The 15,180-nt window shown below is 41.6% G+C and overlaps 1 protein-coding gene across 9 annotated transcripts in view; it reads right to left on the reverse strand.

Annotated features, from left to right (window-relative positions):
- TNS3 (tensin 3) overlaps positions 1-15,180 on the reverse strand; it is a 235,740-nt gene that overhangs the window by 3,983 nt on the left and 216,577 nt on the right. For 8 of the 9 annotated variants that reach the window (XM_037386084.1, XM_037386080.1, XM_037386079.1 and 5 more), the window contains 7 exons: positions 12,439-12,570; positions 9,917-10,012; positions 7,891-7,968; positions 6,107-6,184; positions 1,630-1,798; positions 543-611; positions 348-374 (listed from right to left, as the gene is read on the reverse strand). In XM_037386084.1, coding sequence (XP_037241981.1) covers positions 348-374; positions 543-611; positions 1,630-1,798; positions 6,107-6,184; positions 7,891-7,968; positions 9,917-10,012; positions 12,439-12,570 — 649 coding nt within the window. The remainder of the gene's footprint in view (positions 1-347; positions 375-542; positions 612-1,629; positions 1,799-6,106; positions 6,185-7,890; positions 7,969-9,916; positions 10,013-12,438; positions 12,571-15,180) is intronic. The other variant, XM_037386083.1, reaches the window with a different exon arrangement.

Here is a 15,180-nt window from a genome sequence, read left to right on the forward strand (position 1 = left end):
CAAATAAGCTTGTGTTAGTGTTACTGGACAAGCAGAACAACAAAACTGAGTAGCAAATGGCTCTGTTTTCAGCTCTGTCTTTAGTCAAATCCCAGACCTGCAAATGAAATAAACCACACTAGGTCTGGCTCCAGACATCCCACCATCGCAGAGTCAGGCCCTGACTTAGAGGTGCACGTGAAGTAACCAAATTCTAATTACAGTGGGCAGAGAGACTTTTGTCTCTGGACAGCTGCTTTCCCTCCTACATCTCTGACAAAGATCATTTAGAACACTAAGAAAGTGATCACTGCAATGATATTCCTAAAACATTCAGTTAAAAGAGACCCAGACAGGTGTCCACTTACTTTGCAGAAAGGCCATCTTTCATCCACCTGGTCGTCCATTAAGAAAGCAGTTAAAAAAAAAAAAAAAAAAAAAAGGCAGGGGGGAACATGACACGGGACGGGAGGGACAGAGAAATAAAAATGAAACCTATGTTAGTATTTTTTGTAGAACAACAATGCAAACAACATATTAGAAATACTGTTTGTCTTCCTTACTTTCTGTCCTGTGGATCCAAAGCACAGAAAATAACCGTGTTGACTGGATAATGTCGCCGAAAAAAGAGTCTGAATAGGAAGAAATGTTAAAACAAGTTTTAGGAACAGTTAACATGCTTAAAATTTTAAACAATAAACAGATCTGAAAAAGAAAATATATTTCTTCTAAATTAAAAAATAAAGATACATATTTTTTGCTGTCTCCGAATGACTTTGAAAGCCACCTGAACCGCTCCAACCAAATAAATCTATAATTAGAATAGCAACGTCAAGTTTTTGATCCAAAAGAAAACTGACCCTTGAGCTAAGAAAAAGACCGACAAATACAAAATGTACTTTTGCTAAAAACTGGCCTTCTGATTAGATACTACATGTGAGTGGGAAGTACAACTTCTTGGAAACTTGCGAATAATCTGATTGTATCGTTTCAAAATATAAGCACTCCTAGGCATTATAATTTAAGGTTTTGCCCTTGATCTGCTATAAATGCTTGTAGATCCCACAGAATTAAAAAGTCAGTCACTTTTTTTTTTTTAACCTATAATGACTTCCCATTGTTCTTCCTTTGTTATTGTCAGTTTTCATATCTAAAGACTTTGTGGCAGCCTTAAAAGCGTTCAGTACAAAGTAAATATAAAATAACTTTTTATCACAGCATTTTACAGGTTATCCAAAGCACTATTTCAAATGCCAGAGATACACAGTGGTTACTGAGGTCAGCTCTGTTCAGTGGTACTGGTGAAAGAGACTGTGAAGGCAAATTATTTCACTGAATAGGTTGCACATCAAATGCTGGCAAAGCCATTCCTTTCCCTTTTTTATGAGAAATAACAACAATGAAAAAAATGCCATGGCAAGGTGACCTCCCCCAGGTCAAAGCTGCCATGTGGAAGTGACGTCCACACCTTAGAACCTTCATTCTCCAGCACTGCAGACAGCTGACCCTGCCACCATCATTCTTTACAGACAATTGCATTGACCTCAGAGACAGAGGCTGCAGAATCTCACCAGGAAAATCAAATCAACCACAGCCAAGACTTGTTGGGGACACAGCCGGATAGTCTCTTCCCACCCCTCTTTTGCTTACTTTCTTTGGTTATCTGTCAACGTGATTCCCTGTGCAGACACCTTGAAATGGACAACGGTTGAGATGGGGGAAGGATCCTGCATCAGCGTCAGGCTCAAGGCTTTCTGTACCGCCTGGTAGCCCGTGAGGGACTCCATCTCCACCGAATTCAGGTACCACACGTTACACGCTGTAATGGAAGAGCGGAAAGACTTTCACAGATCATTACCCGACAGCAAGCAAAGGGGTATCTTCTGAACAAAACCAAGTAAAACGTAGATTTTCCACCTTTGTAAAGCAAACAGGGAATACTGCCAGCAAACTACCAAACCTTCTACGTGTGCCCCACCTTGTCCCACTGCTGCTTCATAGTTTGGAATTTTGGAGGTCATACGCCTTCTGCCATCTCTTTGCTTTTAACACCTTTGTATTTAAGCCAATGTCTGTATTTATCCATTACCTACAGATCCTGGAATTTAAATAAACAGAAGACAGCAGCAGAAAGAGAGGCCGCTCATAGGTACTACTACAGCAGAGGCATTCCCGAGGGGAAGGAATGAGGACATCTTGCTTTTAAGTTCAATTACAGCAGCCAGTAAGAAAATACACATTTTTTGCAGCTTATGTTCACACATTCTACACTTCCAAATGGTATTTAAACTATATTCAAAGGAAACCATTCACTTGTTTGGCACACCAAGAACGTTTTCACCCTGCAAAGAATTGAGGGATGCTGCAAAGCTCAGTTCTCATTAATTCCATAGTGTTTTGTATGTTTAGCGATTTTAGGGCAAGCAAAACAACTTCTACATTGAAAAAAATTACTGACTTGTGTATTTTTAGGTCTGTTCTTTACCATGCACTTATTTCTAAAAGCCCTACTTCTCTCCTAGAGATACCAGTAACTTCTGAAGTACGTCCATTAAAATAAAAGCTCATTGATTTCTAAGGCTACCAAACAGTTGAATGTTTTCACCTGGTCTCATATCAAATCTGCAGCGAGCACTAGGAAAAGAAATACTAATATTATACAGCGTTATATAGTAGCACTATAGCACTGTATGCTACTACTACATGGAAACAGTGCCATGTAACATTATACAGTATTAATTACTACTATTATATAGTATTAATAGAATTATTCACATGCTTAAATACTTTTGGACTGTGGTACAAAGTCAAATTTACCAGCAGATCAAGAACGTTTTTGAAAAGCCCTCTTAAGTCTTATTCTACAGCACAGGCAAGAATGATTAAACACATCCGTAGAGAAACACTGGTACCAACAGACTTTGTGTTTTGGTAAAAACATTTGTGTAGCTATCCAGGACAGAATTTACAATTCTGGCAGTTGACACATGCAGATTACCATGCTAATATTTCATTTCTTTAGCAGTTTAGCTTGGCTTGCCAACCTTGCTATAAAAGCAAAGATTAAACTAAATCTAAGAGCTTCTCTTTTCACACGGCTGTTCTGTACTCTGACAAAAGCTTTCTCCTATGACTGTCTACATAAAACGCTCAGCTAGACATCAGCATTTTCAAACCAACGAAGTGATCATACCGTTAAAGACTGCGTAAGCCTAAAATTGATTCCCGCATGATGGTCAGCCCAGTAATTTCAGGCTCTGAAGTCTGTCAGTGAAAGAAGGGATCCAGAGGTCCGATTTGCTTGATTTCTAAGCGTAAAATTTCCCAAACATATTGGCTCATTGGTGTGATATAAGCTCTGTTTGAATCAATTACTATACAATCCATGCAGAGAGGGACTTAAGACTACCAATGGCAAGTTCAACGAGGCCCTTCATCGCTCAACAGCTTTCTGTCATGTCTATTCCAAATTGTAAATAACATTCCCAACTGTAAGCTCTCCTCTTCTCACATCATTGATGGGTATGCTTGGTACAGACCTAAAGCTCTTCATGCCTGCCATATTTCAGTCACACTCCTCACCACTTCTGAGACCCAGATGAAGGGTTTCCCTCCCTCCTCTGCCACATGTTGCACTGGTGTCGACACACCACGCTCAGGCTTTGTTTCCCAACACAACAGCCAAGCAGTTTGCCTAGACTGCCCTCAACGTGACAGTTCAAAAGCAAGTCACCAAATACAGTAGATCCTCTTTCTTCTGTAGTACAAAAAATAATAAACGGAACCTTTTTCAAAAAGTGCTGGAAAGTGCAAAAATGCCAGCTTAAAAAGGAGATTACAGGAAAAAGGAAACTGAGAATGGCTGAAAGATTTCTCATTTAAGAACATCATGCATGGTCTGATGGGGTAGCAAATGACAGCGATGCCACAGAAACACAGTCAAGGCTAGAACAAAAGGAGAACATCTGTGCCCCGTGCAGTGCAGCTGCCCTGTCTTCCACAGGTGGCACTTGGTAGTCACATCCATGCTCCCACCAACACCTACACAACGTGGCCACTGAGTAAATCCTGCTGCTTTTAGCCTGGCAATGTGCTCTGTTCAGGATGCTTAGTTCCTTGGCTGTATTATTGGAAACAGACAGGAAGAACCAGGATTTATTTGGGGCAGAAAGTTTTGCCACCAAGCCGAAAAGTTAACAAAGCAAGGTTTCTTCTAGGGAAAAGCCACTTATCTGTATCGTTTCTAGTCTTCAGTTGTCACTCTCTAGGAAGCAAAGAATTTCTGGGCAGCTTGTGCATTTAGATTTGACTGGAAACGCACATTACGTTTTTTAGACAGCTATAAAAACAATAATTCCAGGAAAAGACAGCCTCATTTTTTTGCTTGTGCAGTAGGATAAGGGTAGGGTAAAGCAGGGCAGCGAAAAAGTGCATCTGCTTTAACTAAACTGCTGGCACTCACATAAGCTCAGATAGTTGGCAAAGAAACAATTTACATGCTTCAGGTCTGCACTCCACAACCTGAATGTCTCTATGACCGGAGAGGGACCTCTGAAACAAGGAAAATTAGTGGGGTATGATGTTTTAAGGCAAAAAAACCCCTCTGAGAATCTCTCCTAGCTAATTTATCTATTCAGGTTTCAAATCCTTACTTAAAACCAAAACCAACAAGAATAACAAAAGGAAAAAACAAAAAACCTACTAAGATCCCCAAATGATCCATGATGTGACAGCTCCCACAAGGAGTTAACTGACTACTGCCCCAGCTGAATTAAGCATTCTTTTTCTTTGAAAAGCACTGCCTGAGCAAGGAGAAACCCAGAAAAGATATCACATGCCCCTTTTGCTGGGTTTTCAAGAGGGTAAGTTCTAAAAAAAATTCATTCTCCTTCTTTGGGTTCCCCCCCCCCACTGGGCACAACCACCACCAGCACAGGCAGACAGAAAGGCCAACACTGCGCTCACTCCTGGCACAGCCTCACAAAGGCTTGCCAATGCCTCAGCCACACATGCCTGCTCGATTACAGCACTCAAAGTGGTACTTCAGATTCCTTTTTTTGCTGCACAAGCAAGAGGCAACACTCTCTCTCCTCCACAGCTGCTCAGCTTGGCAACGGCCCCCTTCACAAATGCCCCAAAACGGGTGAGGGCAACGAGGCAGCATCCTCCCAAAGGTGTGCTTGGCCACAACCCTGGTGCTTGTGGCTCCAGCGACAGGCTGAACTCAAAGAGTGAAATGCAGTGCAGGCAAAGAGATCCTGGGGAGAATTCACAGCGCAGCCTGAAGCCCAGGCACCACGGCCAGGATCCCCCGGGAATGCCCACTGCACAGGGGAACGACACAGCAGCTGCATTTCTGCTAAGCCCAGCCTTCAGATTACGAAGGGGTACTTGGCGCTCCATGGCCAGTAACGGTGGGTTGGGACACCAGCACGGTTTTTCAGACAGGCTATTTCACTAGCTGTCTCTGGGTCAGCTGCACATAAACAAAGCAGAAGAGAAGCAGAACACGTCTCTACACCTGCACGGGTACTGCAGTATGCATAAGAATCCATAAACCAGCATCCAATGTAAAAGACACTCGTCATTTCCTAACAACATGTAGCATGAAGTGAAGCACAGGGCAATGTTTTTTAATGTTTGGGTTTGGGTTTTTTTTTTTAAGATCAATGGGACAGTAAGCATTTTCCAGCAGTATTGTTGACCCCTACGCTGAGAATGTAACCCTACTGAACACTTCCCTTAGTTGCCTTTTGCAGACCTCGGAAATCGTTCATGAACCTCTGCAACCACAGTTTGAAAATATCTTCTTTAGAGTCCATCAGTTCTGAAAGCAACGTCACAGCTCAAAAATTGCTGTGTTTGCAGCAACCTATGCATACGTCACATTCTCACTGCAGACACAACAGGAAAGCAAACACAAGGTTGTGGAACTTAGAAGCTGGTTGCAGAAAACAGAAAGAACTTGGTACGTATCCTCACAGTGCCCTTTACACTTCTACACAGCACTCTAAATTTAAACTGCTCCCTTTAAACATCCTTCAGTCCAGTCTAAGCTTCAGCTTCATCCTGCCTGTAAGATACAAAATTCGGTGGCAGTCAAATACAAAGAAAAAGTTTAACAGACCTGCACCCTGTTTGAGAAGCTCCGCTGCCGAGTTTGCAGCAGTTTGTGGGGAAGTTTCTGCTATCTCCTCCAAGGGATCTGTAAACAGAAAACACTGTCCATGTCTTGTTTGGACTCGAACTGACAAATCAATGCACATTGTCAAGCATGAGCTTAGCTTTTGTAATTGCGATCTCATCTACTGGACAACCCTTGGCCAGAAACACTGAACAACCCTGTATCTGCAACTATAGTAATTCATGTGAGTTTTGCGCTGCATCAGTTTTTTGGCTGCCAGCATGGCAGGAGGGATGCTCAGCCTTTATTTACTGACAGTAAAGGACGTAACTACATAGCATAGGCTGCAGGGACACACGTGATGTGACGTTAAAATAATACCAATAGCTATATTCCCTCATCACAGCCTTGAAATTTTTTAAATAGTGTGATTTTAATTATCTCATTTAATTTGCATAATTTAAACTAATTTAGTCACAAAGACTCTGTGTTTCTACGATAAAATGAATTAATTGTATTTTGATTCAGAAGGTGACAACTTAATCCTTCTTTCCTCATGTAGGAAATGAACATCTGAACTATTAAGACAGCAGCGGAATGTTTGCCCCCCAGTCTTCTGTTAAAACTAGTGAGAAATCTCTCCGTTGGTATGTTATTTCAGTTATATAAATGCACATAAAAAGATGTCACTTACTGCTCTGTTTAACGCAATGCATGCTGTCTTTGAATACACTTGAATGAGGAAGAGAGCAGTCACATGGTTCGTGACACCATTCACACATTTAGAGTTATCCATACACTTTAAATACTCCACCCACTGCATCCAGAATCATTAACCACAGAAGAGAAGATCACCTTAAAATGTGTGATGGTACCGGATGAAAAACATAAATCCAAAATAAAATTTCACTGTGGTATGTTTATTTAGGACCTGGCAAATGTTTCAGCGCTGCACCTCTGCCAGAACAGAAGGAGGTTTCCATTTTAGGTGAGGAGGATAAGGAGAACAAGCCCACCTACCACCCTGTTTTCCCATATAAAGATATCCCTGGTCACATCCACCATAGCAAGTTTTGGGGCTAAAATGGTTTCATTAATGTATTTGCGTAATTCAAATGCTATGTCTGAACACTGACATATGGCCTTTAACAAAAGTTTAAAGAGTTCAGTAGAAAACCACAAGAATGTTTAACATTTCAATAAAACATCTGATGTTAACTTCATGTGGGAGAACAACAGACGACTGGATTACAGGGCAAGCATAGTTGCGTTTGCTGTTGTCTTGCGAGTGGTTCATTAAATCACCATAACCAAAATTAGAATTACAGTCCCACAACACAACACAGGCTGTTTCATCGTTTACTTCAACGTTTTGACCTGTGCAAGCTGCTATTTCCTTGCTGCCCGTGTCACACTCAGGGCACCTTCTGTTCTTTACCTACTTGCCTTCCCTAAAGCCCTTCTGCAACCCAGACCTGAACATGCAGTTACATCTAACCACACATCACATCTGAGAAGTACTTTTGTCTTCCTGCATGCTAGATTACCGCGCAGATTTCCGTGACACATATATGTTTATGACTGGAATATCACAGTACTAGGCTGCTCGCAGCTACCCCTTGGGTAAGAGCTGTCGGCAGTACTGAAGAACCACTTTTAAAAGACAGCTTCCTTCCCTGTGTGTTGGCTTAGATCTCAACTTGTGACGTGTTCACCTGCCTTTGGACACCGGCACTCTGGAGCAGAGCTTGACTGCATTCTATCTCTACTGCACTTTAACAGCATACCTCTGTCTGGGATGAGGAGCTTGCAGGGTAGTGCCAGTGGGGTGATGGAATGCTGATACACCAGAGCTGTCAAACTCCCTGTGGTCAGGAGAAGAACAAGACACGCACAATTAACTTGGTGGACAACAAGAATGCTTAACAGTTATGTTGGCTCCAAGTATTTTACAGAATAAGAGGCCTCCCCGTCCTGCCCTTTAAAAACAAACAAACAAACAAAAAAGACCCCCAAAACTCTTGGCACCTAAGACAAGACTCTCTTCAGTCAATTTTAGCATATTCATGTTTCCCAGCACTGTCTCAGTTGGAGGTACTTGAACTCATTAATCACAGTCATACGCTCCCTTTCCTGGCTTAAACCCTAACCTAAATGGCTTTGCTTCAAATGGGAGAAAAGCACAAAAACGACAAGAACAGTAATACATGGAAGTCAGTAAATTTCTTTCAATGCTCTTATCTTATGCTACATTAGATGTAGTAAAATCTTACGAAGATGGTAAGAGTACAAGGGGTCAATGCTATGTAATGAGGCAGAGAAAGAGTGAGTTCTGCCTTTTAGACACCTAGTCTCCACTCTCCACTGCTTTGCCTACATACACCTCTATTTTGTGAAAGTATAAATGATGGTCTAGAAAAAACCTCCTCCATTCAACGCAGCAGTGATGTATGTAGCATCCTCTATTAAATTTTTCTTCTTTTCTATTCAAAGCCACTTTTGTCATTCGGACTTGGCTTAATTAAAATAATTAAACACTAGTCATCCTTGACATTAGCATGAGAGACTATACTCTAAGGAGTGAGAGGAAGGCGCAATGTTCATCAGTCTGTCCGTACAAAAAGCCATTCTTTGGTCCCCTTTACTAATATTGAACATCACAAGCCCATGCTTGAAAAAAAATTACAGCTCAACCAAAACCACCTCATTTTTACAGCCCACCAAAAATTTCTCTGGAATGGCAAGATGACCCAATTCTGCAAGGGTCTTACAGAAACTCAAAATCTGATACTATTAGTCCCTCACTATCTTACCCCCCCAGGTGTGACAGTGCCTGCCCACCCACTTTGTGAAGCAGTTTTGAGGCTGTACACATTGAAAGATTAAGAGATGCTCAAACTAAAGATTACTAGGGCTACATATGTGCTGTAAACAGGTACTTCAAGATCAAGGCAGGATTGGGCTAAAAATTCTGATTTGCAATAGGTCTCATGCCAAATGGACAAAATTCAATCCACCTTCAAATAGGATTTGTCCTTTCCCACTTGTTTATTTCATGGTAGCTGTCCCTTTCCTCGGTGTGTTGGGTGCCGGGCACCGCCCGCTCCAGCAGCCCCACTGAGCTACAGGTGGGATGCCTCCGGGAAAGCCTAAGAAAGGGCAAAAAAGGCTGCACAAGGACAAGGAGGGAACAAAAAGGGTGAGACCCAGCAAAGGACACACCACAGTCAGGAAGAGTCTGGGGGGAAGCAGTGAAGTTGAGCTTGGGAAAAGGGGAAGGAAAAGTGTTATTTTAGTGTTTGTCTCTCACTACCTGAATATCGATTCTAATCGGCAAAAAATTAAATTAATTTTCCTGAAGTTGAGTCTCTTTTGCCCATGGCAGTAAGAGCTTAGCAACCTCCCTGTCTTTATCTTAACTCAAGGCTTTTCCCATCCTGTTTGCCCCTCCTGCCCCACTGAAGAGGGAAAATGAGTGAGCAGCTAGGTAGGTGTCTGGCTGCTTGCCCCAACAGGTAATGTGCTTTCACCCTAGCACATCAGGGTGGCTGCTGCCACATAAAGTACTTTGTGAACATCCCACCCCAGTGTCATTTTAGCCATTGTACATACGCTTGGTCACTGCATCTGTGCCAGAGTGCCCTACACATATACTTAAGGTAAACGTGTACAAAGCTCCTGTAACCTCAGAATGGGTTCCTACAGAAATCATCAGCACTTGAGCAAAGCATTCCCTCATTTGCACTCCATCCAAGTCTATAAAACAGCTCTGGCAAACGCATTTTCCGTGTCCCTGTGATGCACAGTACTTACCAAAATACGGTTCATTTGGGCATCCTTTCAAGCGTACCCCCTTGTGAGTGCACTCAATCAGAAAATGCCTTACAAGTTCATTTGACAAATCTCCAACTGTGTTGAAAAAGAAAAAGAAAGCTCATGAGGAGAAGCAATAAACAGACAATAGTCTCACAAATTAGCAGGTCTTTATGAAGCAGTTTTCCACATTACCACCAAATGTTTTATATACAGCACGCAAAGAATACATTAGATCTGCTCTGCTGCAAGGTTACAAGCTGCAGTAAAAAGGCCATTTTGCAAAAAAACCCCACAAGAATATAGCTTGCTTTAGACAACCACAGGAAAAGGTTTTGTAATCATAAGGGACTGATATCCGAATATACACCTGTGTCCTAAAGGTCTAAGCATGGTCCCAATGACACACAGGAACAGAAATTTGGAAAAGAAATGGTCAGAAATTCTGATGCACTTGCCCATGAGAAGAACTTGTATCCAACGTGACAAGGAAGTAAAAGTATGATAAAATACTCAGATTCCTAGTGACAGCTCTGCTCAAAGTCCAGATTAAACCAATGGAAGATACAGCCACACAAAGGTAATGATGCCAAGTCTCTCAATAAATTTGTAAGTTTTAAAATGTTTGCAGTTTTAACTAAGTCTTTGCTCCATAACAATTACATGAAACACTCAGGTTTCACTAGACTTTTAAAGCCAGTTTTTATCTCTTAGGAGTCTAGGACACACTGAAATTGTTAAATTGGATGGAATGAGGAGATTCAAATTTCAAGAGGCATATAAAAATCCTCTTGAGATTTAGCATTCTTCTACACATATACATATATATAATTACACATATGCACACATATAATTAAGACAACTTCATTACTTCTTGATAGACTGGTTCACAGTATTTCACACCTGTCTACAAACTTAATCTCTCTCCAAGTAATTAAAGGGTTATTTCATAGCGAGGGGACAAAGCTACCCAACCATTCAAACCTGAACAAAAGAGCCACAAACACAAATGCTCCCTTTGATCCATCAGTCACAGTCCAGCAAACACGAGACATCAAGGGTTGACTTTCAGGCTAACACAGAGGAGCACATTACTCTGGACAGCAGAAACTTCTCTGCAAGCGTATATTGCAAAGATCACCTTTTCAAACAGCTCGCTGTTGGCCACTATGCTCTCACAGTACTAAAAATAAACGACTACAATGCATGTGGGAAGGGGAAGCCTGGAACAAGAAATCCTGCAGGAGACGGAACAAATTTGTGCCTTCTGGGATGAAACGATAGGAACTAAAAAAGCTAAATATCACACAGCGAGACACTAAGGAATGCAACAGTCCCTTACTACAAATTTCTCTTGACTACTACCTGCCTGTGATACAGCTAACGTGAACTGGCTGTTAAAGGCTAGCAGAGCTTGAACTTACATGTCTTCCTGGACTTCACTGGTCTGATGACAAAAAAAAAAATTACTAAAAACACCTACAGCCACTCTCCATTTACCCCTTTGTTGCTGCTATCACCACTCCAGTGCACCCTGGTCTTCATTAAATCAGACATCGCATTGGTTCTGCTGATGTTTCTTGGCAAGAAAAAGATGGATTACATGGCAAAGTTTTATTAGAAATTTTCTCAAGATACCAGGTTAAGCATATAGAATTTGAGAGTGTTACTGTAGTCAAGGTGGACTGCTAACCTTGCCCCAGAGTAAGCACAAAATCTTAAAAAAAACCCAAAACCACCACAAACATACAGCAGCCAACCAACCAACCAACCCCGCAGAGACCCACACTTCCATAGCCACGCCACCGGGAATCACAGCTTTCCTGCCATCTCAGTGGCTTACCTCGCCAGCCAGCATGTACTAATGAAATATAATAAGCTTTGTAAAAGGAAAACAGCAGCAATGGAAACCACCCCGCCACCCTTGCAGTGGCACAAATGGAGCCAAGAACACCAGAGATACTGGCTGCTGAGTTTCCACACATTGATGAATGCTTTCTGTTCTTCCCATTTTACCTTTCACAACAACCAGGCACCAGTTATAAACGCGGAACCACTGGAGCTGGGAGAGAGATGTATTCCATCACTTCTTTTAAACAGCTATCACCTTACCTTAGGCAACCACCTCAGATTTACATCTAAAATGTAGAACTGTCTCAAAACAAAACCTTGGGGCCAAAAACATTCAACCTTCCAGCCATGCAAAAGCTTTACATGGTGGTATGTGGATCAGATGCAGACTTGTGATTGCTAGGGAAGACTCATTACTGAGACGGCACTGGTATTCTATTAGGTTGATAAGGTTGAATACACACACAGCCATAATGAGCGCACATTTACAAGCCATGGAGAACCCATGAAGTACAAGGGACACCCAGTCTCATTTAACAAGGTATGAAAAGGAGCCTGTATCTCAAGTTCCACTTACTGGAAGAGGGGAGATTCCTTCAGATTACTACCCAGTAATAAGGACTTCCTACTACATACAGCTTGGCAAGTAATAGACAGAAGGCATACAGTACCTTTCTTGTTTAACTGTAGCACAGAAGGAGGTGGTGTAGCAACTTTCATGGCTAGTCCATAGGCTCCGCGGAAAGAATGGCTGTCTCGAACAACGAATGACCCAGGTTCCTTGTCCTTGAGAACAGCAATGGCTGCAAGGGATTCAGGGGGAGAGAGAGAAACACAGTTCCAGAGCAATGCACGCACCCAGAAAGTACAGAAGTGCAAATCTATAAGCAATAGGAGACTGAAGGAAATGAAATCTTTTTCTCTGTCCCCACTGCCATAGAACAGAATATAATCAAGCATATTTGGGGGATGTGAGTGGACACATCTTGTGCAAATCTTGCAGATACTTATCAATGAGAAGCCTGAAGTACAGATCCCCACTGATTTTCACACTGAGAACGGGGTGCAGGTCCCACCAGGTTTCCTACAGCCACCGCAACACCAAGCTGATTCCTGCTTACATTTTGTCAAGTTGTCAGAAGCATGACAGAAAGCACAGCTCTCTGTAATTCCCAGGCTCACTAGACAGCACTGTTTTTCTTTTCCTATGCAGCTTCAACAGGCGGAGCAGATCCATTTTCATCCACCACCAAGTTTCTGACCCTGCAACGCAGTCTTACTCCCTTACTAGTTTTAAAGGAAGGCAAGGAATGTAAGAAAATATTTGCTCTTACACAATCCAAGCACTGGAAATACTTTACATCTAATAATTTACATATTCTTTGATGTCTCCTGGAAGTGTGACCTGAAGTCCTCCACAGGAGGAACCACTTGCAGGGAAACCGCTTTTGGTCTGCATGAGGCTGCTACAGACTTTGAAATCTAGTAGCCCAAAATCTTAAACTCACATTAAAAGAAGACAAAATGTTAATCTAATGACATTTCTTAATAAAATCCTATTACTTTGCTTAGCCCTCACCCCACTCCCCACCCCCCAATTTTTTGGAAATACTTGTGTTTGTTTCCAGGATTTCTAACAACCAGCAAGACTTCCGAGAAACCCTGGAAAAAGCCCAGATTTAATCCTTCAGTCCTTAGCTGTCTGTATATATAGAACATTGGAATTATGCATATGGGGCATGAAGCCATAATTTGCAAGGCCTGACCAATGATTACATTGTAAACACATACACACACGTTTTTTTCCATGAAATGAAAAAAAACCCTAGTAGTAACAGAATATCAGTAAAATGCAGACGTGTCTCTTCTGTTTAAGTGAGTAGAGCAAATGTGTATATATTCTGTTCCGTTCATGTGTCAGATGGTGAACACTATTTTCACAATAAATTGTCATGTGCTGTGAGGATGAATACATTAACCCCTGCAATTCAGCAATACTCGCGCAACACTTCTAAATCCATAGGGGGACAGTAATCATATGCTACAGGAGCAGACCATTAAGCATAGGAAAAAAGAACAAGTGCTCCCCCTCCTCAGCAACAGTATCTTAAAACACTTTATTCAAAAGGAATTTTACGTGGTAGGGTGAAAAGACATACTAAAAGGTTGGGAAGATTTTCTTTCCATTTGTTCAGGCAGCTTCCTTTACAATCCACTCCCCTCTCTGGACTCGCATCAAGTCAGGAAATTATTTTTTGCACATTTAAGACTCAGTTCTCATTATGGCTGGGGGGCAGACAAGGGAAAGGGGACTGGCCTGAACGGATCAGTAAAACATCATCCAAAGATGAATTAATGATCTGTTTTCTTTATTCCCCTGGGCTCATATTTATCACTACACTGTAAGAGGCATCCTCAGCATTTGAGGAACTATGAACTAGACAGATATAGCAATTCATCATCTGCCAACAGCAGAAGGTTGTTTTGCTTTAGTGTCAACTTCCTTCCCAATGAAGAACTAATTTGTCATTTTTCCTTTTTGACAACCGCATTTTAAGAATCCTGGTTTCATATCCTGCCATAACTCATTAAATATAATTCAGTATAGCTGAATGTGACAATAGGGACACAAGGACCATCAGATCAATCACATTTGCAAAGCGCCCAGTGTGCTTTATTTACACATCGTTGCAGGGGCAAGGTTTAAGTTCGCATGTACCGTTCGCACATACATGGTAAAACCTTTCTCCATCTCATTTAATAACAAGTCTATGTACAGATGTACTACATCTGTATTGTACATCATAAAGACGTTGCTCCATGGGAGTGTTATTTCCTGACCTGTAAGACATAATGTACGTCACTTGCAGCTGAAAATAAAATTCAGGCTATAGCAAGACTGGCAGATGATGATGCTTTTATAATGGCTTCTAGCTAATGAAGTATTGTCTGATACTTAGCATCGCTCAGCCTATCGCATTGCAGTGAAACACGCGTGGCTGAGATCATGCCAGAGCAGCACACTTGTACTCAAAAACATTTCTGAGAGCACAGATGTTTGGTATCACATCACGCCTATTTGTCATTCCAAAACCTGGAGCTTTTCAGTAAAGTACATTTGCTGCAACTACCACTGGCAGATTAAAATTACTTTGTAGTTAGTTCACTTAGGATAGCAATTTGTCTAATTAACAGAGTATTTTTTAAGGACAACTTGACTGCCCTCCACTCTCAAATTCAGCCTTTGGACAAAAGAAATTAAGTGAGGTTGTCTGTAGCCCTTCCAGGTTTTATATTTCTTCTTGTACATCTTTTAGATATACGGTACGCATCAAAAAAATTGAAGGAGAATTCACCAAACCAACCAGCCATTCTGTGAACAGATATGCCAGAATATCAGTTGAGTTGATGTA

Source organism: Falco rusticolus, chromosome 4 (assembly GCF_015220075.1).
Source record: "Falco rusticolus isolate bFalRus1 chromosome 4, bFalRus1.pri, whole genome shotgun sequence".
Taxonomy (NCBI): Eukaryota; Metazoa; Chordata; class Aves; order Falconiformes; family Falconidae; genus Falco; species Falco rusticolus.